The 27,853-nt window shown below is 41.8% G+C and overlaps 2 protein-coding genes across 7 annotated transcripts in view; one reads left to right on the top strand and one right to left on the bottom strand.

Annotated features, from left to right (window-relative positions):
- Nucleotides 1-173: 173 nt before the first annotated feature.
- ube2e2 (ubiquitin-conjugating enzyme E2E 2) lies at nt 174-27,853 on the bottom strand. 2 transcript variants are annotated; one of them, XM_077526617.1, is made up of 6 exons: nt 27,570-27,853; nt 25,370-25,556; nt 23,177-23,227; nt 5,367-5,499; nt 2,085-2,232; nt 174-1,859 (listed from the first exon to the last, which is right to left on the bottom strand). In XM_077526617.1, exons 2-6 carry the CDS (start codon nt 25,546-25,548, stop codon nt 1,762-1,764), a joined length of 609 nt encoding a protein of 202 aa, XP_077382743.1. In that variant the 5' UTR covers nt 25,549-25,556; nt 27,570-27,853; the 3' UTR covers nt 174-1,761. The 2 variants fall into 2 exon arrangements, with proteins under 2 accessions (XP_077382743.1, XP_077382744.1); XM_077526618.1 differs by lacking the exon at nt 27,570-27,853 and adding an exon at nt 26,907-27,154.
- znf385d (zinc finger protein 385D) overlaps nt 27,202-27,853 on the top strand; it is a 118,803-nt gene continuing 118,151 nt past the window's right edge. For 2 of the 5 annotated variants that reach the window (XM_077526614.1, XM_077526610.1), the window contains exon 1: nt 27,202-27,796. The gene's annotated coding sequence lies outside the window, so the exon portion shown is untranslated. The remainder of the gene's footprint in view (nt 27,797-27,853) is intronic. The other 3 variants (XM_077526615.1, XM_077526612.1, XM_077526611.1) reach the window with 2 other exon arrangements.

Below are 27,853 nucleotides of genomic sequence, written 5' to 3'. Positions count from 1 at the left end.
TGGCCAGAATGAAACAATATTCATTGTTTTGGTTCTCTTTCCAGACAGAAATGACAAGAAAAGTCTTACCTGCCGAAAGATTACTCAATCACTTTTTCTGCACTCACAGACAAACGTTGAAACAAGAGGAAATGTGGCAAAAAAAAATAGAAAGCAACGAGAGCGAGAACAGATTCGTTTTCTCACAAGCCAACCACAGTGTGTTTTTATTGGGTGTTTTCAGTAATACAAGTGCACAACAGCAGCGGCGCGGGTAGCCAGTCAAATATACAAGTCCTGCCCTCTTTTCGCAGGCAGACCTCGACGCACTCACGCATACACACACACACGCAACACATACGCGCACACAATTGTTTTTTCCTGTCGTGTGGTCTGCCTGGAAAAAAAAGTCTTTGAAAAAATACATACAGTACAAAGAAAAAGCGGAGGAAGTTAAAAAGCATGAAGGCTCCGGTTCCATGCACGTCGAGACAAACACAACAAAAAATAAAAGAGGAGAAAGTAAAAAGCGCACATTTTCTTCCAGATGCCAAATAGAAAATAAGAATGACATATATTCATGTGTGTGTAGTGGGAGGATAATGCGTATGATGTGTATAATCAGGGGTGCACGTTTATTTTGCTCTGGTTCTCACCGGTGGTTGCTGCTTGATGATAACATTTTTCCCGACCCACTGACCTCACTGTATGAACTGAAAAGAGTAATAACAGTCAGTGGCGGTTTCTGGCATGCGTGAAATGTGCAGTGGAACGGGGCGGCATGGCTGGCAGCGCAAAATTGATCTCAACCTTCCTGTCACCGTGGATAAATATTTATTTATTATTATTTATAGTTTGACGTCTCTTTGTACCACTGCAATTTGGAAGTTGGCCAACATTGGTTGGTTATGCTAGCAGCTGTCGCTAGCAACCTTTTGTTTACTGTTTGTTTCGCAGTCATATTTGTTAGTTGTAAGGTGCATAGGCTTATTTTAAAAAAAATGTGTCAGCAAGGGTAAATAAAAAGGGTTCGAGAAGGGAAATCCATCAAGAGGCGCCATTCGAGCTAGTCCCCTGCAGTCTATTTTGCAGCACCGGTTTCCGTAAACACATTTTGACAGACCGTAATGGCCGTGGCGCTGTGACACCAACGAAGCCTGCCGCTCGCTCACCCACTGTTGCCACATTGCAGCTCAGCTTAACCGAACTGAGAAAGGAACACATCAGTTCAACTTGGAACGGTCGCGCAATATGAGCCTCGTGTACTGCTCCTCCCCCTCTCAAAAAAAAAAAAAAAAAAAAAAAAAGAAAAAAAAGAAAAAAACGTAAGATACTAGCTACATAAACACGCAGCGATTTGCATCACTTGAATCTGGCGCACCCGGCCACCAACTTATGTGCACCCCTGATTATAACGATGGGTGTGTGTCTTTTATTTCCAATACAATACTTCCAAGTTCCAACATTCACATATTGGAAAATAAAAATCCCCAAATTTACTACTCTTTGTATAAAAAAGAAGCTTTCAAGTCAACAAGGAACAAAACAAAAAAAAGAGGATTTTTTTTTGTGTTTAATATATTTTTTTGTGTGTTTTTAATTTTTTAAACACATAAAATGTTTGGGGAGGAGGAAGAAGAGGAGGGTTGGGTACAGCGATGCACTTAGTGAGTGTGCTTTGACGGACCAAGGGGAGAAAGAGGTAGAGTGGTAGAGTGAGGAGGAAGAGGAGAAGGAGGAGGAGGAAGAGCGTGGCTCCAATGTATGTGTGCATGTGTGTGTCTATGTGGCGTATCTCTTGGTCCACTGCTTGGCTATCCTGTCATGCTCGGTTCTGTTGGTCAGGTATTGTGTGGCGATACTTCCCACCAGGGGGTCGGCTGAAGAAAAAGTGGGACAAAGTATCATTAGTGGCAATATGTGGTAAAAGGTGAAACTTTTTTTTGGGCTTTGTGCCCATCCACTTCTTCCTTGACAATCCCACCATGTTTTTGTGGTTCAACACAAAGCCCAATGCCAGGTTGCCGTTTAACTAAAAAAAATTTCTGCGACAGTCCATCTCAGTTGACTTTCTGTCATAAACATTGTGACTGTTTGTGCCTTACCTGGGTTACAGTCTGTGAGCAGGGAGCAGATGGACAGCAGCACCTTGGAGATGGTGAGGGCGGGGCTCCAATTATCTTTCAGGATATCCAGACAGATCACACCCTGACTGTTGATGTTGCAATGGTAGATTCGAGTGCGGAAAGTCACCTAACAAACAAACATCAACACTGTTTAAGTAAAAGTCAGACGAGCTAATGACCTACCTTTGCAGGGTTCTGTGTGAAAGGTACAGTTCAAAATTGACTGACTGTGGAAGTTTTATATACGCTGCACTGCATCTTATTCTAAAAATTATTTTGCATTATTCAACATAATAATGTGCAAGGGAGGTGCAGGCAGTTTTTTGTTGTCCACTTGGAGTCCCGTGCTCACATTCTACTGTAGTATCTGTGACTGAGTATGGTTTTAAAAGCAGAGCCTGGCCCGGTGAGTAACGTGGGTGTCAGCAAATGCGAGCGTAGAATCGGCATCAGTTATGGCCATCAGCAGCTCGTGTTTGTCTTCTTAGCGTTGGTTCAATAAAGGGACTGAAAGTGCACTGGCGGCTGTGTTAGCTTGAATTAGATAACAACAATACCTTATGTTGGAGATCGTAGAAGTGCTGTTGTGGTGCACATCGCACTTGATCTTCCTCTAAGTGTGAAATGATCCTAAACATTGGGCATTTTTTTTTACGGACTATTTCCTCTTGGCTCGCTGCCATCGCAGCAGCTTATTGCCACACAGAGTGGTGCGTGCGTCTGCCCGTGTGGAAAAATGATCCCTGTGAAGCTTCGCGGCAGATATTCTGCTTTGACCTTTTTTACTATTTGAATTATTGAAACTATTTGATTAATCATTGCAGCTTTAGTTTCAAGGTTTACTGGAGAATACTCGAGGGAGGACATTGGCTGTGTGAAAGGGAATCGCACAAAGTAAAGATGAACCTTTGCTGGGTGCTGTGTGAAAGGCACAGGCGATTACATGGGACATTAGTCTCGCTGTGTGACACCAAAGTGTAGAAGTCACTTAAACTCTGCGGCCCCCGCTTTCCAAAACATCTTAAGGGGTCTGGACATCCATTTGGATTTAACACACACTCCAGTGTTTTTCCTCAGTTCCCCCACCACTAACATCTGGTCCTTCTGACCTTGCACCCGAGCCCCCCCCCCACCTCCCCACACACATAGAGGAAATCTCTAATAGGCCCTGGCATTCTCCAAACTCCCACAAGACAGGACGTTATAAATAACTCCAAACCTTCTATAAGCCTGTTTGGTGTTTGCAGGCTCATAAGATTGACTTTAGAAATAAACACAACCACAAGAAATGATCCAGAATCCAAAAGACACACACGCCAATAGAATGCTTTTTGACTAATGTGATGGCTTCTCTTGCTGGTTTATGAAGCATGACCACCACCTCCTTGCACAATAGAAATGAACAAAAACACTAGAATAAGCCACAGAGAGAAAAAAGCAAAAAAAAAAAAAAAACCGTCATCCACAATGCAGTAATTGTCATGATTGGAAGAAATGAACTCATTCAATGGCAGTTGTTTCCAAAGCGTTGTTTCCCACATTGCCAGCTTACAGCACTTAAGACTGATCTTTCAAGAATATCGCATTCTGTGACAATGTAATTACCACACCTAACAAAAGAAAAGTAGACTTCTTTCATCTTTCATAAAAAAAGTGGAGAAAACAAGCAAAACACTGACTTTGATACATTAAAAAAAACAAAACAAAACTTTGACACACAAACAATAAACAACAACAAAAACATGATTGAGAAAGGGCTTTTGATGGCAAAATATTTTACGCAGCGACTAAATGAGCCATGTTGACTCACCACAATGGCGTTTGCCATTCACTTCATAAACTGAGTCATCTTTTCTCACAATTGTAACACAGGCTTTCTACGACGTGCTGCGACACATACTCCGTTGATGCCATAAACATACCTGCACTCTGTGGAAGTGTGAGATGCGGATGGTATTTCGCTCCCTCATAATCGACATGACAAGCCAATATTCACCACCGAATCTTTACCTCCTACTCGAAAGCTGTGCTGATGGAAAACCCAGAGTGATGCAAGGCTGCCATCTACTGGGATTTTTTTCCGTTATTACAGTAGGGCAGCAACTAACAATTTTCTGTAATTTTTAAAATCGATAAAAAAACTAAAAATAAAAAAATAAAAAAGTACATTAGTATATTTTATACTGACAGTGCAGAAAACAGAAATGAACATGTCAGAAAATAGGCAAAAATGTTGATCAGTGTTTTCCAAAGAAAAAAAAAAAGATGTTTGCAAATGCCTTATTTTGATTCAATACATGATAATTGGTCAGCTTTCATTGAGGACTACAGAAATCTTGACAATAAATATTTATTCCTAATGCTTCTGTTGAAAAGCCGGAATTCTGACTGTTTGGAGAATTGTAAGGTAGTTTGTCCATTAATTTGCTAATTGATCAATTGTAGCTTAATTGCAACCCTTGTCAGGAATAAGCGGTTTGGAAAATGGACAGATGGACGATTAACTATTGTACCCACCGTTAGAAAAACCTACTTGACTAATGTATACGCTACGTTGGTGGCAGTGAATAAGTTATCCATCACTACTTTCAAAAGAATCACTAGAAATAACCCAAACTTGTCTGTAGAATTCACACCACCAGGGAGTGCTGAGCAGCTGTGGACTACAGAGGAGGCCGACGTGTGAGAAAATAGGTTTTGGCTGCACATCACAGCTTGGTGAAGGGGTTGAAGGGGGGCGGGGCAGGAGGAGCTTAGGCGGAAACACCCGAGCCCCTCTGGAGAGGGGAAATATGGGCGGGGTCTGGTGAGCTGGTTTGACAGCACAGCACAAAGACGGAGAGACGAGCGTCAGCAGGGTGATGGGGTGCACTGCGGTAAAACATCGTGCTTGCAATGGGATGTGTCAGGTGCTTGCCCCTTTCACACACAACAGTTATATTGTCCGCCTGTGCCTATACACTGACAACTTGCTTGTAAACCTTCGCAGCGCGGGTGCTATTCCCTTTCACACCGCCACCATCCGGCCTCTGTTACTACCTCGGAAGCCGACAACCGCCTTCAAATCCCAATTTTAAATTCTTCAAACATAGAATAGTTGACTGTGACAAATGCACACAACAGCGTGACAACAGTGAGACGTTAGGTGTTAAAACTTCTCACCTAGTCTTGCCGGCAAATTCAGGGGTCACCAGGATGGGATTAGTACCAGTCAGAAGGAAAATGCCGGAAAAATGTGGACTGAATCAAAGAGCGATCTACCTTGGGGGGTTTGAAGGGGTAGTCTGGCGTGAAGGCAATGTCCAGAAAGAAGACACCTCCTTCATACACGGAGCCCGGCGGTCCCAAGATGGTGGACCTCCACTCGTAGATGTTGTCTCCTTTGGGGCCGGCACTGTCACATGGAAACAAAAAGACATGTTAGTACTGTCAAAATGAAAGCGTTAACTCTGGAGATTAATTTACCGTAAATCTTTGACTGCCAACGACGATTAATAATGATTAATAAAATTCCGATGAATGGAATGCGATCTTTCATTTAGTAGCCACATTGTATATGTAGTAAAGGCAAACAATATTCTTTTTGCCTAGAAAGATGAGTTAAAATGCTCGAAAGCGGCTGGCACTGTGGATTTTTTTGTTTTGTTTTTATAACGTGTGGCAGTCAAAGAGTTAAGTGTTAAAATAAATAAATAAATAAATAACTCAGTCACTCAGCCAAACTTGGCGGAATCACTGGCGGGATATTTTAAATTTCTGATTTACTTGCTTGATGCTTGTTGGAGAACTCCAAAGTAATTTGAGTACTTTGCAGAGCCAAATTCAAATGGCAAATTATTTGTACGCCTTTGGCGTATCATCTCAGAGCAAAATTCCCTGCTCAAGTTAACTTCTCGGGGCCTTGCAAACATACTGCTGGAGTGAGCTGAACTAAAACTGTAAGTGAGAAGTTCTGAGAATTGTTTCGAGTCCATCTCGATCGTTTTGTTTATCAGTAAGAGAAGTATTCCATTCAAGGTTCAAAAAATGCTATTGAAACAGTCCTGGATTCTAAATACGCAGTACTTTCTATTTGATGATTTTACATTAATTCAAAAATTTGACTAAAGTAAAAATCTGTTACAAGCTTTGATGACAAGAGTAGAAGAAAAAGCAGAAACAATGTGATTAATCAAAATTAACTAATTCACTCTCAGCCGTTTTCACCGAATCAACCCCCTTCGCTCCCGGCTGTTTTACTGGTTTTTGCCGATTTTGCAAGGCCCACAGAATATTGTGCTCTATCGTTATAAAAATAATGGAACCTACCAAAATAAAGATTAGAGTCTCTTCTTTCATCAGGAAAAAAAGTACTTTTGTATTAGAATATAGCTAAGTTTCATCATTGTTCACAAACCTGTCGAAAACACTGGGGAAAAGAGCTTGTTGCAGCATGGCCCTGGTTGATCTGGCCGTTTTTTTGTAATAACTACCATTGCTTTAAGTAACCTCTTCAGGTCAGAGGCTGCATCAAAGCCTTTAGTATGCCTAGCATAAAAAACAAAACGTATAAATGTTTTTGGCACCGTGGCAATATTTAAAATAGAACGCATTTATACATTTTTTGGAGCAAATGAGTTAATCACGATTACTTATGGAAAAATTGTGTGATTAATTAGTTTAAAAAATTGTAATCGTTTGACAGCACTAGTTTACATGCATGTTTAAAACAAAACTAATACATCACATTTGGCAGTATATTGCAGATGTTCACTTATTGCGGGTTGTTCTGGAATGTGTCCTTCTCAATAAACGGGCGGTTTACAGTAATGAGAAATGACTTTAGATCTCATGCAGGTTCCATGTTGACCAGATGCTGCTTGAATGCCGACGGTCACGTCTGTTGCAGTTAATACCATTTCCATATCCAGACCCCCCCCCCCCCCCCCCCCTTCAGTGTTGTTTGCGATAAGACCCTGAGCTGGAACGCTGCCAGCGAGACACCAGGACAATGTCCACATCACAAAGCCGGGGAACAATGAACAATCCCTGTGATTTCATGTAATTACCGGCAAGGGTGTTCGATGCCAAGCCTTCCCCTGCTGTTGCACAAATTGTGAGTGTGTGTAAGTATGTGTGCGCCCCACACTTGCTTTCCCTCCAGGCTGTGATATCGCCGCTTGTCTTTTTTTATTTGGACAAAAACCAACAGAGACTTCCTGAAAGCAGATCCCCACAATAAGATCATTCTCCACAAATAGGAATCGCTTGAGTCCTCTTCCGGTGTCAAGGCGTAATCTACTTTGCCACCTCTCTTCAAGGAGGCCCCCGCTGACTAAGCCTTACTTAATTAGCTCATTAAGGGCCGCCTCATCTCCGGAGAGTCTGAGAGAAAACGTCGGCCCGGCTGGGACACGCTTTTGTTTCCTCCTGTACACAAAACAAACGTTGGGATTTTCCTTTTTGTCAAGAGGGAGAAGATAGGAAAAACAAGAAAAGAGGCGATCGCGTTACAGCGGCCGTCGTCACGCTTTTGACCTTCTCTGGAAGATGAAAGCTAAAGGGTATTACTTGTCTGTTGGATTGCAAAACGACAGTGTTTTCCATGGCACTTTGCGGAAGGTCGACGCATGTGTCGAGTGCAAGGTCACAGAATTTCAGAGATAGTGTTTGCTTTTGTGGTTGTGGCCCCCAATCGCATCAAGCAAGACAGACGTGGATTGACGGATGATATAAAGTTGATGCATAGAGATGGCAAGGTGGATAGACAGATTCATTGATTGATGGTGGATGGATAGACGTCAAGTTGTATGTGTCTTTCTAACAGGCATTGCGGTTTCAAGTCGCCCCTCTTTTTCATATTTCCATAATTTCCACATTGTGTGTACACAGACCGGTTTGGCCTTCTTGTGGTTCCATTCATATTACATTTCAGGGTTTACTTTGGGGCAAGTGTTCCACGCATGCGCATTGGTCCACACATCTCTGCCAGTCAACATGCTGCTCGTATGCACATTTGTAATCCAAATGAGAAGAGAGAAAAGAAACAGAACTACTGTTTTTGTTGTAATGTTGGATTGGAATACAAGCTCATCTCCCCTTACAAAAACTCTTCGAAGCAGGCATCCATTGTTGCTGTTTTTTGTGTCTCTAGTCTGGCACATCCGTGGTCGCACCAACCTTGGATGATATGTTCAGCTTGTGAAGACTAAAGATAAAACTGTCTTTGCTCTCTACATATAATTGATGAACAATGAAGACACAGATGTTGCCACAAAAGAGTAAGAGATTATGTGTATGCCTGCTCTACTGAGAATGGAGGACCATCCAATATCCTAATTGGCTAAAATTTTTCCACCAACAAGTCCAGGAACTTGGAGTTCTGGGTAAAGGGAGTTCTTGGTGGTAAGAGTTCCGCAGGGAATTTATGATTTGTGTTTTCACAGCGTCTTGCAGTTCTCGGTAATTAATTCAAATGACTTTGATTGAGTCCAGCCGATGTAAAAACAACGCCTCCAAACTTGACCAATCAGCCATGGTCATTGCAGCCCACCCCCTCAAAGTTCCTGCCTGGGTCAGCACGACCCTGCTGCCGAAATAGTACTTGGATGTCCCCTGGGGAATTTAATTACCCTGGTAATTGTTGTTAGTGGAAAAAAGCGCAAACTGAATTTTAACAAGATAAACTGAAAAGTTCTCCAAAAGTTCCGGAGGTGGAAAAACGCCTATTGAGGTTGAACATGCCTTTGTAGAAGTACAGTGTGTTTCTATTTCAGAATATAATACCAACAACAATGGTAATGACAAATTCTGTCAACTATATTTAGAATTTGATGTACATTTGAATAAATGCTGCAATTATGAAAGCCTTTGCTAAGCGTCAGTCAATCATTGTTGAGAGGCCAGAATTGATGGATTATGATGCCAGGCAGGATTAAGCTGTGGTCCCCCAGGGGAAGAAGGTTAGGAGGCCCCACTTTTAAGACCTATAATACATAAAATAGTGAGGCCGAAACACCAAGTACCACACACACGCTTGCTCACTTCCTTGCAACCAGAATTTATGTGTTGCAGAACGTAGAAACAGGAGCACTCAAAGTAACACGTTTGCTACAACCATCAAAGTTGAATGTACATCCGAGCTGTCTTCATTCTTAATTTGCGCATACCTTAAAGAAGGTGTAAACTAATAACGGTTATATAAGAGCAGCTGCTTGCGATAAGCTGCAATTGCCATATGATCTGATTAGTCGACTAATTGCGTCTACTATCAGTGACTAGTTGACTAGCAAAATCATTGCTTGTGGCCGCCCTAATAGATAGACAGACAGAGAGATAACAGAGAGGTGCCGATAGATTATGAGAGAGATACATTGAGAGGACAATAGCGTGAAACAGAAATATTCTGAGAGAGAGATACAATGATGGAGATAGCAATAGAGAGCGAGCATGAGAGAGCTAGACAGATACTGTAATGACAGAAGATAATGGATTGAGACAGACTACAAAATTAATGATAGGCATAGGCAGATATAAACATGGTTAGACGGGTGGATGATAGGTGCTAGATGGATGGATTATACAGACAGACTGATACGTGGGTTGATGGACAGACAACGTAGATAGATGGACAGGTGGATAGACACACTGATGGCTGGATGGATAGACAGATAACAGGTAGATAGATGTTTAGATGGATGGACAGAGACAGACAGACAAACAGATAAAAGGCATAAGAATAATTAATGAAGTTCTGGTTGTCAGTAATCCATAATTATGAGGATCATAGTGGTGATGATGACGACTGCAAACATGCAAACATTTTCCTCACAGCCAATGCGTCGAGTTAACTTCAACTGAAGGCCAGAGTGTGTGTTGTTTGCAGTGGAATGAAAGAGGCAGTGTGTTTGTCATGAGGCACTATTGATCTTGAAGCTAGAGGGCACTCATACATTTGGCTGTTTGGATGGGAGCTGTTGTCATCCTCCAGGACAAATCACAAGTGAAACTACACAAGTTCAAAAAAGGGAATCATTTGCCACATTGGACACAGCACAGAGTAAATTTTCATGCTCATTACGTGAAAGGTCGTGTTCAGTCCTGGTTCAACCATTTACAAACAAAAGATTTAAACGAAGTGAAGAAATAAAATTTGCTTTCTGGAAACCCTAACATTAAACACTAACCTTGTCTTAAAAAAAAAAAATAAATCTAGAGTATCTTTATAAAATCAGAGCTTGTGATTTATGTCTTGTATGCCTGGCCCCAGGCGTACCTAATGAAGTGTCCTGTGGGTGTAAATCTTTCCTAGGGTGCAGCTGGCGTCCTCCCACCGCGGACGCCTGTGAGAAGCTTCTGAGCAAGCAGCTCTGCATCTGCGCTGCTGCCGTCAGCCAAATGCCTTGATTCACTGACTATTTGGGTCATTTGTTTCAAGGGTCTGGGATGCATTAGCAGGCGGGGTTCTCGCCGAGGTCTTGTCCGCCGCCATTACGCTCAGGCGGGAAGGTGGGCCGACAGCCGGGGTCCACCACAGGCCACCAACAAAGCTAGGATTTTTTTGGTCCTACACCATAAATAAGCGTTGATATTGTGGTAAACATAAACCTTCATACAACTGTTCCAGTTAATTTTGTTAAAACTAATTAATACATTACTTATTTTATTTATTTTTTCTTTTTAGGTCTAGATTCTGCAGTGTGGACAATATAAGGTAGCTGGGAAGAGACAAATGAGGTGTGCAGGATCCACGTTTCGCCTCTCGTGCATCTTAGACTTCCTCTTGGCGTTAGGAATATTACCGTAACAACAACCATTTCAGATCAATTGCACAGCATTTTTTTTTTTTGTCTGAGTGGGAACAAATGTGTTTTGAAGATGGTACGTGTCACAAAAAGCAAAGCAAATGTTTAGAATTATGAAGCCGAGAGCGTTTCCAGGAATTATCTGGAGAACCACATCAAACCAGAGCAACTACAACATTATGCTGTTACGCTAGCCTGCTTCTTTGTGGACGGTCATGAGATGTTTATTCACGAATCACGCTTTTGACACTGTGTGTGTGCGCGCGTGTATGAGAGCGAGTCACGATGTGCTGATGTCTGCGTAGGGTAATGATAGGCGCCCGGCATTATTCAGCTCGAGCCAGAGGCCGGCGTTTGCACCGCGTCAGACGGCGGCCCAGATGCTGAGGAGGAACAAAAATGCTTATTTCGCCGGAATCTTTGTTGTAGCTTGCTGAAAAAAGGAGGACAAGGAGGGTTCATAAACAACACCCCCACCACTACCGCTCTATGAACGATAAACCAGTACAAAGGATGCATCAACAGAGATGTAAAATATACCAGTTAGCAGTCAACATGAAAAATGTCTTCAATAAATGAGTATTCACTTTTTGAGTACTCACTTGTACAAAGTACTGATAGTGATTAACACGATGAAAAAATTGTGAACAGAACTTTCCTTCTGAAGCAGATGATGATTCGAAGATCGTTTATTAAATATGAATAATCACAACCAATGATCAAAATAATCATGATTATCATTTTAGCCAAAATCATGTACCGCTAGCATGAAATACATTTGCTTTAATGATATTTCATGAGTGACTGTATAGAATGCAGTCATTTTGCAATTTGCATATAGGCTACCGTAAAATGGTCAAACCTTAAAGCGGAAGTCAAGGCCCCCCATTTTTTTTTTTTTTTGACAATAATATGTTCTATGCAGCCCCATTAGTCTAAATATGGCATTCTGGTTGATATTGTGTTAGTGGAATATGAGTTAAGCAGCAAATGCTTTCTCGGGGCGGCCTGAAGATGACATCAATGTTGCTCAGGGCTCAAGTAACAACCAATCACAGCTCAGCTTCAGAAAACAGGCCAGCTGTGATTGGTCGTTACCAGAGCCCTAAGCAACATTTCTGTCATCGTCAGTCGACAGCAAGTGGCAAAATGGCCGCCTACTAAGATTGATAAAATGGCTGGATTTTGCTTCATAACTCATATTCTACAAATGTAATATTAATCAGAATGTCATATTTAGACTAGTGAGGTCACATATAAAATATTATTGTCAAGAAATGTTTCTGGTTGACTTACACTTTAAAACTGGACGTCCGTGGCACAAGCCCCATTGCAAAACCGGGGGGGGGGGACAACAACAAAACAATTAACAAGCGCATACTGTTGGTAAAACAGTGTACCATCCCATCCAGTTCATTCAAACTGTTGAGAGTGAAGCCATATTACTGTATGCACTGTGTAAAGAAGTTCAAATTAACATCAGCATTGTAATAAAAGTCTATGTAATCAGTTTAACATTGATGCTAACAAAAAGCAGGTTAGCAATGTGCATGTTTGATCAGTAAGTAACAGCAGCCACCATTTTAGCAATAAATGGCACGCTAAACAAAGCAAAACAAAACAAAACAAATGGCGTCAAACGCGTCACCTCTGCCAACATAGCCACACGCTAATTGGCGACAGGGCTCTTTCACGGTCAGCGGCGAAGAAGATTGCTTCATTAAAGCTCTTCTCCTGTTAGCGTCAATGCTGCAAAAGGAGATGTGAAGCGAGCGTCGGCGCCATTAGGAGACGGCGCGCCAACGGTGGGGGGAAACGAGTCGGAAGAGTAAATAATGCAGATAATGGCTTTATTTGTGCGTGGCTGTACTCAAAAAGCTCCGCGCGCACACACATTCACATTCAATTACTGCTGCTCCAAAAAGGCAGGCTTTAATTTCACTGAAAAGCGAATTATTTTACAACATTGAATAATTGTTGTTCCAACTGGGATCACATGTGGCATCATTACACAAAGTGTCACGTGACTGAATTTGTTTGAAATGCATGAAAAGGAGCTATTATTTGTACTACTACTGCTACACTCGACTTTCAAAGGTGCATTAAAAGGGAAATTGAGGCGAAATCATGTGGGGTAAAAGCCAAGGTTACTTTTCGAAGGCCAACCTAATCTCCCAGGATTGCAACTACCACAGCAATTTTACGAACCACAAATACACGGCAAAGCTCTATGATGTAACATATTGATCAGGTGTCGTGCTATCACTATCGGACATTTTTAGAATCAATTAATCTATTGATTATTCCATTGATTAATCAGTTTCATTTTGCATTAAAGTGTATTCCAAAAGCATTTTCCCCTGATTACTAATCAGTGATTGTTGTTTATTTCGTACTTTGTAATTGTATTGTGATTAAAAAAAATGGACATTGATGTACTATTACCGGTTCAGTCATTGTTTTCCAAAGTAAAAACAGATGAGTGCAAATCAGTCTTCTTTCATGAAGGTCTACAGAAATCAGCGAACAATTACTGTTGATATGCTGAAATCAGAGGATTTGGACAATTTTGATGAAAAAAAATGGCTCCAAACGATTATGATTATTAAAATAGTTGTCAATTAATTTGATAATCGATTACTTGTTAATTAATTTTGACAGCTCTAGTCAGGTGTTTTGGCAATTTAGCTGAACGTGAACATAAACATTGTACAGGGAGTCCTTGAGTTACGTCGTACGCGATCTACATCGTTTTGACTTTACGGCGCCCGTGCCTCATCCATAGCACCTTCTTTTTTTGTTAATTTCCCACAATAATCACGTCATTTTAAAGTTATTTAAAGTTGTGTTGTTACCTCCAGCAACAGACGCCCATCGAGCAGGTCGGCTCACCATCAGGCGCGTCACATTTCCGTGTTTAAGTTTGAAAAAGCTTTGCTGTCCGTCAGCAATGAATGCCCGTGTGGAAACACGAAATATTGGTTCCGGTTCTACTGGGTTGGGCAAATGTGCGTGTGTGTGTTTTTTTTTTTAATTACTGTACAAAGTATTTGGATGTAAATATTGACTTTAGACAGTGAAATCTGACTAAGTCGAAATTTGGGTTGCATCGCCAGAGTAAGAACGGAACTCATCTGTAACTCAAGGACTCCCTGTATATATAAACAGTAATGTTCCACCAAACAATAATTCCGTCTAACGAAAGTCCACTAGCTTAATGCTGAAATAATGCCACAGATGAGCTAACGGAAATTAGCATAGATGTTACATGACTTTAAAACACATGGAGCAGCAAAATAGCATCCAATAACACTCACAGGCATATATTCAATCTGCCAGAACGATGACTATTATGTTGCTATGTTGAATTTTTGTTGAACCAATCAGAGGATAGAGATAGGCTGATGTCAGAGGGCCAGCCCCTGGGAGGATTAAACTCAAATCTTGGAAAGTCCTACTGCTAAAGCCCATTTTTCTTGCGCTCTTTCTTTATTACACCATGTCAGTGTAAATATGCTTTCAAAAGATGCATTTGTACCCTGGAGACCAACAGAATGTGATACTAATTTGACCTGCATGGTGATGATGATAGCATGAATGGTCTCAATGCGGCCGTAACGGTATAAGATGTGAACGCAGATTAGCTTGGCTCACCAGTTTATCTTTTGACATTTGCGTCAAGAAAATGAGCGGCCGCTCGCCATTAAACTGCCGAATAGGACGGCTGCAATGCATCCTGGGAAGAAAAAGGTCAATCCATATATATGGAAATGATCACTGCTGCCGCTTGGCTATTTCTCGGGAACTTTGGCGCAAAAACCATCAGCTTGGCAAAAAGAAAATGTTCCTCCACTGCTGAGTTTTTTTTTTAATGCCGTCCTATTTCAACGAGCAGACTCTGAAGGGGGCAAGGTCGGCGCGAGATGGTGGTTACGACGGCACGTACGACCAACGCTATGTTTTACGAGAGAATGCTGCGAGTGTTGATAACAATTTTAGTGCCATCGCTCACTTTTAAAGACAGCCTATATCACACAAAGATGCACTTATTTTTTTAAAGACAGGTTATATATCGCGCAAACTTTGACATTACAGGGTGATAAGCGTGTCTGTCCAATTACCAACAGGAAGTGACTGTTTGCCAGTTGGGTATCATAAAAACTGTAAACAGTAAAGACTGTTATTAAAACCAGCACTTAAACACCAATTCACTGTCATAGTGTGTCCTATTATTGCGATGATCATAGCATCTAGTATGTCTTTAAAAGTCAAGTCAAGTGATTTTGATCCAATTCAGATTTTCTTATCCCCCAAAGCAAGCTTCAGAGCAAGATTTACTGAGAATTAGGCGCTTGGACCTGCAATGCAAATCCAGACTATAGAGCCGCATTTGCCTTTGGTTTAAACAATGAGTTTAATTAAGTCATGCCTTCTCTTCTGGGACTTAAGATTTAATAGTGAAATAACACTTATTTTATCCTGACGAGTTTTTTTTTTTTTTTGGCCTAATAAGTCTGGATTTTATTTGCACACTTGATGTTAATGACATTTCACACAGACAAATGAGGGAAAAAGTCTTTAAAGAGCCATTCCAAAGGCTGTAGACGCGTCTCTCTCGTACAATTTATTCTCTCATTGTGCGGCAAGACCTCAGACAAAAGAGCGACGGCGTTTACCTGGTCGAAGTTACCGTGTTTATTCACCTGACAGAAAATGGCTTTTGTCAACGACCTCACCTGCTACTACAGTGAAGGTTGTGATGGCAAAACGTCCACAGCGCTCCTGTGTTTCACGCTCCGAGCGAGGCCATCAATTACAGCCTGGGACAAATGTTTACCGCTAAAGTACCTCCACAACGAGAATGCTGAGGATTCAATGACACACATGAATCAGGCACGAGTGGCGCAGTGGAAAACATTAGGGATAAATTAAACTCAGGCTGGTGTCAGGAGAAGGGTGGGGTAGTGGTGGGAGGGAGCAGTGGCTCCTTTCAACACATGCTAATGTTTTCTTTCCCAAGCAAAGAGAAAATTATTTTCCTGAATGCGTGTGGAAAATTAGGAACTGGACAAGTTAGAAAGACACGGTCCCTCTCTGTGAAATAGTCCAAGTTGACCATATGTTTAGCACCGTTTTAAGCAGGGTTTTTTTCCCCAACCTTTTTCTGGGCCAGAATTACTGACCGGCATGGGTGGTAAGGAGTCTTCACGCTAATATTCGCCTAGTAACAGAGTTGTAACACCTGCATAAAGGTATGTTTGACACAATCACATATTTGTTAAATATATCTATCAAGCCTGCTTTGAATTCATTTCCATTTCAGTTGGCCATTTTTTGGCTATTAGTATTTTTCAACATTTTTTGTGTTTCTGCTACTTTACTGCATGAAGCTTTTGTCTGACAGCTCTTGTCATTAAAACATCCATTCATTTTTATTTTTAACTAATGTTCTACTGCTGATTACTAAAGGACAGACACTTTTTTTTCAATATTCTGTGGGTCTTGAAAAACAGTCAAAATGCACTAAAATATTCTCCAATATGGGAACCTCTAATTTTAAAACAGCTGGCAGTGAATTGGTCAATGACGTCCTACCTTAAAGTCGACTAAGAAAAATCTTTTATTGTTCAACATCCCTTTTCTGGGTTCTATGTGAAATATAAATATAAAGGCAGCCTATTCTTAGTTTAGACTGTATTCAACTTTGTCATATAGTATGTACAAGGCAACAAAACACAGATTGCTTCCATTCAACAATTTTGTAGGACCTCTAAGTAAAAAGAAACTTTTGACACTTTTGTACAATTCCAAGATTTCAATTACAAAACCACTTTCCCCCTCTTCAGGTTCACCTTGATAGAAGCGCTTCTGATTCCGAAGCATGCTTCTTTTTAAGGCTCTCATTGTGCAGTCAAAGGGTAAAAGCACTAAAAAGGTCAATGTCACGTGGGGGATCACACAGACTGAAGGGTGGATATGATTCATCAATATTCATAAGGACGTGAGGGCAACTACAGAACAGCAATCGATCACCAGAGGTCAAACACAATGAGTGTTGGCTTGTTTTTTCACATCTTTCAGCCAACAATCACTGCAAGTTGAGCCGCACGGGTCGACGAACACCGCTGAATACCCGGGAGCTTTTCCTGAAACTCACACCCGCTCCCCCCCAAACCCATTCCTCCCTGTCATGAATATTGATAATGCCGCCTGCTGCGTGTAATGGCAACGCCGTTGAAGAGTAAACGCTAGCTGTGACACTCACAAGGTCCCCCCTTGGACCAACATGGAGCAATCATAGTGTGGCGATGATGAGTTAGAGGACATGCGGAAAGGTAGCTTATTTGGAGATAAAAGATATCAAGTGGAGTATGTATGACATCATTAGCATCTTCTCACATCATGTTAAGCAGCCGCTGACAACACATTTAACCCTTGAGTCTTGTTGGATTTTAAGTCATCTACATTTTAAGCTTGTTTGTGGCCAAATTGTATTCTATAATCAATGCATCCATCCATACATTTTCTTATCCCTTTATTTCTCACAAGGGTCACGGGGGTGCTGGAGCCTATCCCAGACGGCTCCGGGCAGTAGGCGGGGTACACGCTGAACTGGTGTGCCAGCCAATTGCAGCGGTATTCTATAAGTTTTAAGAATTTTCATGTTTTTGCTTTTTACTATTTCTTTTTAACCAACCTTTTTTTTTAACCTCTTGTCATAAGTTAAAAATAACTTGTAATACAAATGAAAAACTCATATTGTCAGATTTGTGTATTTTTTCTTACATTGCTAAAAGCATTGTCTTTCTACAGGCAGCAAACTAGGGAGCTTTCACATCTTAAATTTAAAAAGCAATCCTTCTCTGTGGTCAGCAGAGGATATTTCCACTTCTTAGAATAAAAACTGCTCCTGTCATTTGTTCATTCAGTGCAGTAAGGCCATTCAATGCCTCTTTTGGAGAGTAGACATTACAGGAAATTGGTCTCCTGTATGCAAAGTGATAAATAATGGAATCTGGTAGAAAACATTATAAATATTCAATTTAAGTGTTACTGCTACAATAAATCCCAAGGGTTGAACCAACTACTCCACATTAACTTTTAAAGTCGACTAATTGCTAAATGAGTATTTTTGGCACTTCATCTTTCAAACAGCCAATTTAACGAGGACTTTTGTCTCGTCTGTCAGCTGTCATCACCCGACTAGCACGCTCTGGGGAGCAGCGACATGTCCAGCCAACAAGTTGACACCATCTTCATACATCTGCTCGGGTCGGAGAGAATGAAAATAAGATGGTTGAGGATGAGAATAGTGGTTAGCCTCGGGTCACTTGCTTCCAGCTAGTACGATCGCCTCTAGTCTTAAAATATTCATACCAACGGGAAGCGTGGGACAGGCGGCGAGGAACGAGGGCAGCAGCGTAAAGTGAAGCTCCATCTTTGTTACCAAATTTTTTTTTCCAATAACAAGTCAACAACTGTGTGATAACAAGAACTTTATTCATATCACGATCACGCTTGTCGCTTTTTGACAAAACGGCTATACTATGCTGCAAACGTGTAGAAATATTTGACAAAAAATGACACCGGTGTGGTATGCTTACTTGCAAAATATACAAGTCTCTCCTCAAAGGGAATAAAAGCACATGTACAATAGAGTAAAATGTGCTCTCATCATAGCCAAAAATTGCTTCCTTTTTTTTGGCTATGATGTCCCATCTCACAACAAGCTACACTACAGAACACAAACTGAGACCAGTTGACTCATTTAACAGAAAAACATGCTAAGGGCTTTCACAAATTACAAATACCACATACAGTGTCATGGTGAGACGTATTAATCTTTTTTTTTTTTCATTTGAACCTGTGGCTCAAAAACTGACCACTATAGAGACAAGAGGAACAATCTGATATCTGTCTATTACTAATTTATCACAAGAGCTAAAGCTAGAAATGTCAAACTAGTACTAATGCTGTCACAACATTGTGTGTATGTCACGCTTGGAAAGTAAGCCAAAACAAATGTATACCCCGCACCCTCGCTTCATCAAAAAAATCAAGTATGTACTGCTTATCAGAAGCAAACACTAGTCTGTCCATCTATAAAACTCAGTGCTTTCATTATGGTTTTGACATGATAATGTTGAACAGTGTAGTCCGGCTGTGGAACAGCTTACAAACACATTCAAAAGTAGGCCGATAAGAATTACTTGTTTAATATCACACTTGATGGGTGGGCGGGCATTGTTAGGGACATAATTATACTTACGAAAGTCAAATTTTCCATAATATGTGTCCTTTAAAGTGTGTTCTAAGAAAAATCTAACCCTTTTTTTTTTTTTGGCATATCAATTATTCACTACATTTTTTTTTTTTTTTTAAACCAACGACCATATTTCCATCTTCCTCTGGGGGATAAAAACCTTTCAGCGATGTTTCAAGGATTTTTTTTTCCGGTTCCAATTCAAAAAGCACATTAAAAACACCTAAAGACACTAATATCACTATGCAAGAGAAACAACTCTTTCAAGAGTGAAATACCTCGACTAACGTTACACCACCGCCTCAACGGAGGCAGACGGCGCAGAGTGTTCCGGCTGTGTCTTTGACGTGATGAACGAGGAAAACTAACGACTTAAATCCAAGGCGTCCTTCTGATAAACGCAGCAGGAGAAGGAGGAGGAGGGGACGTGACAAGTGAGTTGATAACAAATGAGGAGACAGGACAGCAGATGTGGGAGATAAATGAAATCCCCCTGACTGGAATCTAAAATACAGAGCAGTGTCTTATGTTTTCAAATGCATGTCAAGCTGAAAATTGTTCGCATTTTAAGCTAGTATCAGAGCTGTAACAGGGGTCGGATGCACCCTGTGAGTGCGGGAATGCTGGACCTAAGTGTGAAGTTTAACACCCGGCACTTAATCCACACCAGACGGCCGTGTCATGTAATTATCTGTCTCTGGCAAATTTTGCGGGGTCTCTGTGTGAAATAGCCTCCAGTTTCATTGAGCAATGGACTAAAAATAACATTCAAAACAGATGGGAGCATACAAGCACAATAATAAACCTTAATAGCACTCTGTGGTAGTGTCAATCAAAAGCTACCACCATCTCCAGGGGGAGTACATGTAGATGGAGTGACTCATGTCTTCATTAGAACCGGATTAGTGGGATACGAGTTGGGTTATTACTCAAGTATTGCGTTTTGACGCCTACTACAGTTTAATTGGCTCCTTCTGCTTTGACGTAATGTCTGTTAATCTGTTACTCTGCTGTCGCGTTCTATGACGTCACTTGATCTACTTCACTCGAATCACACGACGACTCCTTTCACTCATAGAATGAGACCCCCGGTAGAATAAGACTATAATACAAAAGAGGTGATGACACGGCCCGCTGAATGTCAGCTCCGCTTTGTCGCAGGGGTGTTTAATTAACACTAAAACGACAGCGACGCACGTGCAGGTGGGAGCTCTGTACAAATGCAGCTTCATTTGCATCAGTACGTGTGGCAATAGAGAATAATGACCATATCAAGTCGTCTCAGGTTTCCTCCTGTCGCTGTTTAAAGAACATCAGCTTTAATAATGACAATCAGATCGAGTAAAGGCTCGCCATATGTTGGGGATGGAAACCTGCTGCAAATACAGAAAAACTGCGAGTAATTGATGCAAATGTTTACAATTACTTATATAAACACTTTCAACCACAAACTCATCTTACATCACCCTTAAAAATAAATGGCTTACACATGATTTGATTAAAGGAAAAAAAAAAAAAAAAAAAAGTACCTCAATAAGCGCACAATTAGGTAGCATAGCTGGGCATAGATGTTACGCTAACTGTGACTTAACAACTGCTACTTAACCCACGCATGGAGCAGCAACACATACAAACAGAGCATACAACAATATCCACAGGCATACATTGGCTCTACTCTGTGGGGATGACAACAATTACTGGAGTTTAGTTGTCAACCTTCTCTGCCTCTTCTTTCCTGCTAATAATTTACTCTTTGTCTTCTAGTAGAGCTCGGTGGTGCCCCGCATGTGGCACAATGTTAAACTAAATGCTAGGAACGTAGTATTTGGACTTGCCTGTATATTTGTTGACCCGCACTATTTATGGGGGACAGGATCAGGTTGGGGTAAAAAAAACAACAAAAAAACAACAACAACAAAAAAACAACAACACAACAAGATTAAAGAGGTATTTCCACTAAGAATGGGAGATATGTTCCCCGCTTCCAAAATAAAATCACCAATATGTGGGGGTTTACTATACTGCAAAAACCCATAAAAAACAATTGCTTACAAATATGCGGGGGTGCCAAAGATCAGTTGCAATAAAGCAGGTTTTATTGTACTACATAACATAAGTCTTCCAAAAGCTATTTTCACAAAATACATTTTCTTTTATTGTTTTTAACTTAGGATTGTGTCTTTTGCAACAATGGAAAAATACGAAACCACTGAATTAGCACATCCACTTAATTAAATAACGATACATCAGCGCAACAAGGCAAAGTGAAACTCTCCGCAGATTAAACTAAAGACGATTTGGTAAGAAGGTGGCGTGCAAGGGAGTGGAGATGACATAAATCAACTGGCCCCCGCCCTGGACTCTCCCACCGTCCCACCCTCCCAGCCGGTGCCGCGTTTGTGGAACGATCCCAAGTGGATGTCTTTAGCGCCGCTCTCCTTCCTGCCTCCTGAAGAAGGCCAACAGCCTGTGACTCCATTTGTCGCAGCCGCTCAAATGAATAACCTTTCAAGCGAGCTCGGTCCGGGGGAAAAGCGGGAAGCGAGCAGCATACCAAACGAGCGCCTGAGAAAATGTCGCTTCTCCGCGTCACCGCTGCTGTTGCCATATATATCACCGCAGAGTAATTATTAGATGAAGGTATCCCCCCCCTCTTACCCCCACACACACACACACACACACACACACACACACACACACACACACACACACACACACACACACACACACACACACACACACGCACACGTTGTAAAGGGATTATCTTGAGGAAGCTTAATTGTTTCCCGGGCAACTCGTCCCCCCCACCAAGACTGCAAAATCTCCCCTGGCGATTATTTTACTTTCAAATTACTTCCTCCAGCCAACTCCTCCATGTGAGCCAACCTAGTTTTATTTTTCAAAAAAGGGGAGGGGTAGGGGGTCTAAAATAGATTAGAGTCCTCGAGGAAAACAACATGTCTTTTAGCCTTGGGTATCATAACACACTGGCCTGGCAGCTGCAGTGAAAAGGTTCGCTCCGTGTTTAGCGCACATGACGGCGGGTGGGATTTCTCTGTAATAAAATGCCGAGGTATCGGCTCGGGACTCGGAATCGGCCGATCTCAAAATGAGGTGACTCGGACGCTGACTCGGGTCCAAAAAAAAGTGTGATCGGGACATCCCTAGTCTTAGATGACTCAAGTGTTCACCAAACCTAACAACACACATGAAACATTCAACCAACAGCAAAATGTCTTTGAGAGACCTAACATATACATTGTCGTGTCTTTGAAGAAGCTGTTTGACACCGTAAACAAGACAGTCAATGGCCAGACAACTGTTAACTGGCACCACAGGTAAAAAGCTAGAAAACATCAACATACTTTTCACCTCTGACACAACAACCTCCTAAAATAGTGACAGTGTCTTTGATGCACCTAGCAAATGTGTTCAAGAACCTAATTGACATTTTTTTATCGACATTGAAGACTAATTAAGAATTAAATTAAAATTCGAGCGATCTAATCATGTATTGTGAAATCGTTAGCTTTGTGCTTTATTTCCCGCTATAAAAGAGGCAGTCAACGGCCAGACGACAGCAAACTGGCGCCCTAGGAACAAAGCCAGAAAACAACAATAACACCACCATCACCTCCTCAAACTACAATCAACAAAGGCGGCATCAATGACGGCGTCACGGAAGCTGATAAAAAGCTCCGTCCTGCGCGGCATCCCCGAGGGGGATGACGGACGCGCCGCATGTGGCTCGCCGGCAACATCTCTCGTCCTCAAAAGGCCCGAGAGAGTTAGTGAGAGAGAAAACATCACACAATAAGCATTGACTGCAGCACACAGAGTGGGAGGGGGTGTGTGTGTGTTGGAAAAATCATACAAGAATGGAAACGGCTTTTAAAAGGTGACACCACAGCTCTTTTTTACGCTCTCACTGCAGCCATAACTGTGAAAAAGGTGCGCACACACGCAAACAGCACCATTGCACATCAGCAAAGCAATCATCGGGGGAGCAGATAAGAGCGTCTCACCTGCAGTTTGGAGGAGGGTCTAATGTAATTTCAGCCAGCTCCTTCTGAATCCTGAAAGAAAAACAGAAGAGACATTTTAAGTGTTAGTTTTAGTGGCTTCCATCAGGGATGCACTTAACACTGAATACAGTCTTTAGAAAAGCTAAACAAATAAATGTGCTGTGTTTGAGGTTGTTTTGCTGACAACAACGCAAAGCAAATATAATCATAGATGGCTGATAGATGGATACTTTAGTCATTACATGAGCAAAACTAAAAGGATTGATAGATTTCAAGGACCTTTGGAACAATCTCAGTTGTTTTGTGACAGGGATAGATGGATGGATAGTATTTTGGCAAGGTGAGGCAAATATATACTTGTACAACACCACTCACACTTAAGGCCAAGCCACAGGGCTTAACAAAGAAATGATTATAAAATGAAGGTTGAATGAAAAGCCATTCGAGAAAAATAATAGTAAAACAGCAAACATAGCTTATCAAATTTCAAATCACAAAATAAAAGCAAAATGGTGAAAACAAGGCTCACGTTCAAAGACCGCAGTCTCACCATGTAAAAGTCATCCTTGTTATCCAAGTTTAAAGTACTCTTTAGTTTTATTACTGTTTGCACAAACAGCAGTTAACCTGTTATGACACTACAAACGTGAAAAACTGAGGCGAAAACCGCATAATGGGCTACCTTGTCAAATATTGCGTCATGATGCAATTTTTCTGTCACGATAAAACCTCAAATTCAAACCACGTCCATCTGCTGACGTGTAGTTTCCAAACAGATGTCAGATCAACTGGTCAGGCAGTCCTTGTCACTTTATCTTAACAGAGAACACTTTAATTTGTGCTGAAACTGCTGGTGATGACGACAATGTGATGTGAACATCATTCAATAATGCACATGAAGTTGCTTGATATCTCAACTGAAATGCAGCCTAATGTCTCCGCATCGAAGGCCACTCAAAGCTTTCAAACCTGGTGGACCGATTTTCAGCTTTCAAGTCTGGTAAATAAAAAAATAATTTTGCACACAATTCCACCATTGTGGTTGTCTTGAGGGAAGCACAGAAGAGTTGTGTTCCCTTGTATTCATTATATTGCAGATCATCCTTGGCATCGCTGCTGCACCATTGATCTTTAGTGCCACTTACATATGTTCACCTTACAAACATACGAACACTTCAATGTTAGATTAAAAAAAATAAAAAAATAAAAATAAAAATAAATAACTTCCGCCAGTCTTACTTTAAGAGCTGCACGCCACATCACCACTGAGGTCTACTGGAAGAAATTAAAAGCAAAAAGGTCTACTGGGCTCCAGTACTAGTCGTTCTTCCCACAGAAGCAGAGACAATACATGCATGCTAGTACTCTAATTTCTATTTGTATGCGCTTCTTGTCCATGTGTGTTAAAAGTCGCTACTGTTTGAAGGTTTATATGTAAAATCTACGATAAGCCCATCAATGGCATTCCTGGAATAGTAAAAATTCACGAATAACTGAGCAAACAGGCTTAAAATTGCTGACAGAAGCCACAAGACAGCTGCAAGGCACTACACGAAGCTCCTCAACTTACTCCAACATCATTCCCTGGCACGAAGCTGCCGCAAGAGGTGGAACTAATTTAAAACACAAGAGTGACTACATTTTTGTGAGCAAAAAAAAAATAATGATCTGTCAATAGGTGAATCTGTGAGAAGCAAATGGTGATTATGCGACGAAACACTGTGTATGTTCACATTAAGTTAGCAGAGATCATCAGGTCTTCAAAGCAAGAGAATGAGAACAGAAGATGTTAAGGAATACTTAAAAAAAATGTTTTAATCAGTTTGTTTAAAGCGTGCAGGACAGGTAAAACGATTATCGCAGAATTTTATCCATTACGGATGGGTCTCTGGAACTTATCCCCTGAGATAAACAGAGGTTCACTGTAAATCCATTGTAGCGACAAATATGTTTCCATTGAGGGTAATGAAGCTCCACTGATGTCTGTGTATTATTTCCTTTCAAAATAAGGTTCACAGTCCCGCTGAATAGCAGGCATGTTTGAAATGACAATACCTTTGGGACTATGGTGGTTTTTACACAGCTTCACACCCTTAGGGCACCACATTAACAAACAACCCAGTGTACCCGCCACACTTGAGGAGCAGGGGTGGGGGGGGTTAGGAAGAGGTGCCGGTAAGGGGGCTGTGTTACCTCTTGGCACTCGTCGACAATTTAGCAGCGGTTTTACTGGAGATCTTTGTCTCCTTCTTTTTGGGCTGCGCTTGCTCGCGCTCCTGCTCGGTCGGTACCGACGACTCGCGCTGCTCGATGTCCGAGCTGCCGCCGCTGGTGCTGGGGCTGTCGTCCGGTCTCTGTACTTCACTGGACATCTTTGGCCCTGCATGAAGGAGAGAAAGAAATCAACAACACTAAATCATCAAGTCGCGTGACTCCTGTCACGCCAGTGTGCTTGTACGCAACATCATTAATATCACTGTGAGGTTTTTGTTAAAAATTGTCAAATGTACACTGACATTTCTTTACTACACTATATTTTGACATGAATGGCTCTGATTGGTCAAAGGCCTGAGTGGGGTTCCTGTCTCGCTACACCCCCTTTTGTGTCTTTTCACAAAGTTTTCATTCTGTTTAGCCATTGGAAATAAGCTGTTACCGATGTGACCAACCTAGACCTAACCATAACCCTTAGAGCAAAGTGTTATCAGGCAGTAGCACACACTTTGTGTCTTTTGAAATGCAGAAATTGTGTCTCCTACTTCTTTAAATGTGGAAAGTTCGATAACTGTTTCATTCTTCAAAAAGCACGTGAAACAAAACAGCTCGTTTGCAACTCATCACAACGCTGCAAGAAATTGTAGTTAAAAAAATAAATAAATTTAGACAGTGAGATTTGAACCCGAGACCTTGCACTTTAGAGGAAACCATTTCAACCAGTCTACCATGAGCTAGTACACTTCTAGCACGATTCATGGCAAAATTGTGCTAAGTGGCGAGTTGCCGGTTATGGCAAACTATCCACTTATTTTTTTTCTTATTTCTCTCAAGTGGCAGCATATCTGGAGCTCACTCGTGCCTCAGAATTTAGCTTGGAACACAAAGTAAAAATAAATAAATAAACAAATGAATAAATAAATATTTTTTTTTAAAAATGCTATCAACCTAAAATAAATAAATAAATAAATAAATAAATAAATAAATAAATAAATAAATCATAAACTGAGGCACTCCAAAAATCAAGGTAGCCAACCATTCCTTGCGTGACATCTAGCTGTTTTAGTCAGAATTGTGCTCAAAATCAATTTCCCCCACCTTTGTTACGTTATAAAACGTGAAAGTTGTAAAACTCCTCATTTATTCCCACGCATTCCGTTAAATACCCAAGAAAAGTTTGTAACTTTAAAAATCCACATGATTTTGCCTCCTTTGTGAACGGGATGGCTTCGTAAACAGTTCTTATAATAGACTATTTTTTCTTTCTTTCTTTAGGTAGTGTTGGGGTTATTTTAGCGCAACAGGCAGATGTAATCTAAAAAGCTAAAACAAAGCATTCGTGACACATTAGCGAAGCCACCGTGATGGCGTCATTTCATTAACGCCAATCTCAGCCCCTTAGCGGGCGACAAAAACATGGCTAAATGACGACATGTGTCAAATGAATTCCAAAAGGGGGGTGAAAACACAGCCGTATTTGTATATTTACATAGAAAAAAAATTATAGTATATTCACGTGAGTTGAAGCTATCTGGATGGCGAAGTGGACAAACAAGCTCGCCTTTCGACGGGCTACCGAAGGGGGCGTTTCATGGCGGTGGTAGACGTCGGCACTCAAATGGCACGATAACCGTGCCGATGCACGTTCAATGGGTTACGATACCCAAAAACAAGCACCGAGGTCGGGCAATCGTCGCAACAGTCACCTACGCCGTTCACGAGCGCCGAGCCGCCGCATTGTGGGGGCACAACACACAATAGGGGTCGAGCGGGGGCTGGAAACCGAGCCGTCCCTGAACGTCACAGGGGAGCTAGCTGCGAGGCTAAAAGTAGGGTGCGTTACAACATCGCCGCCGGGGGGTTTAAAACACAGACGGGGGAGGAGGGGGTAAGACCAGGCCTCGGAGTTGGAAACTTGACGAAAAGCCGCATAAAAGAAGGCGTTTCTGTTGTGGAGACGACGGCGGCCGCAAGAGGAAGACGGTCGACGGTGGGGCTGGCTGAGGCGACCAACCGTCGAGCGTCCACATTGTGACCCTGGCTCCTCCGCACAAAGGGAGGCTCGTCCCCCGTACATCCACCTCCACCTCCTCCCCGTCTCTCCTCTTCCGCGGCGGTAATTGGGGGAAAAAAAGAAACACTTTCCACGGGACATTCGCTTAGACTTCATCGTGTTTACCTGCTGGTGCTCGGCCGTCAACGCTGCGATTCGGCGTGATTTTTAATCCCCCCAAAAATCGAAGAGACGGTCACGGGGACCCTCAAGTAACACGGCCGCCTTTTCGCTCTCTCCCGCTCGTCCTTTTGCTCTTTAAACTCGCGTGGTGGTGGCAGCGATAAACCAGCAGCAAGCAAAGCAGCACTGAGAGGAAGAACAAGAACAAGAAGAAGAAACGAGGAGAGGAGGTAAGCCTCCGGACCGGACCGCCCCCGCTTGCGCGCTCCCGACACGATGCGTGCACG

Source organism: Festucalex cinctus, chromosome 7, assembly GCF_051991245.1.
Source record: "Festucalex cinctus isolate MCC-2025b chromosome 7, RoL_Fcin_1.0, whole genome shotgun sequence".
NCBI classification, from domain to species: domain Eukaryota; kingdom Metazoa; phylum Chordata; class Actinopteri; order Syngnathiformes; family Syngnathidae; genus Festucalex; species Festucalex cinctus.
The sequence above is the reverse complement of the archived record's forward strand: the minus strand, read 5'-3'. Positions and strand labels throughout refer to the sequence as shown.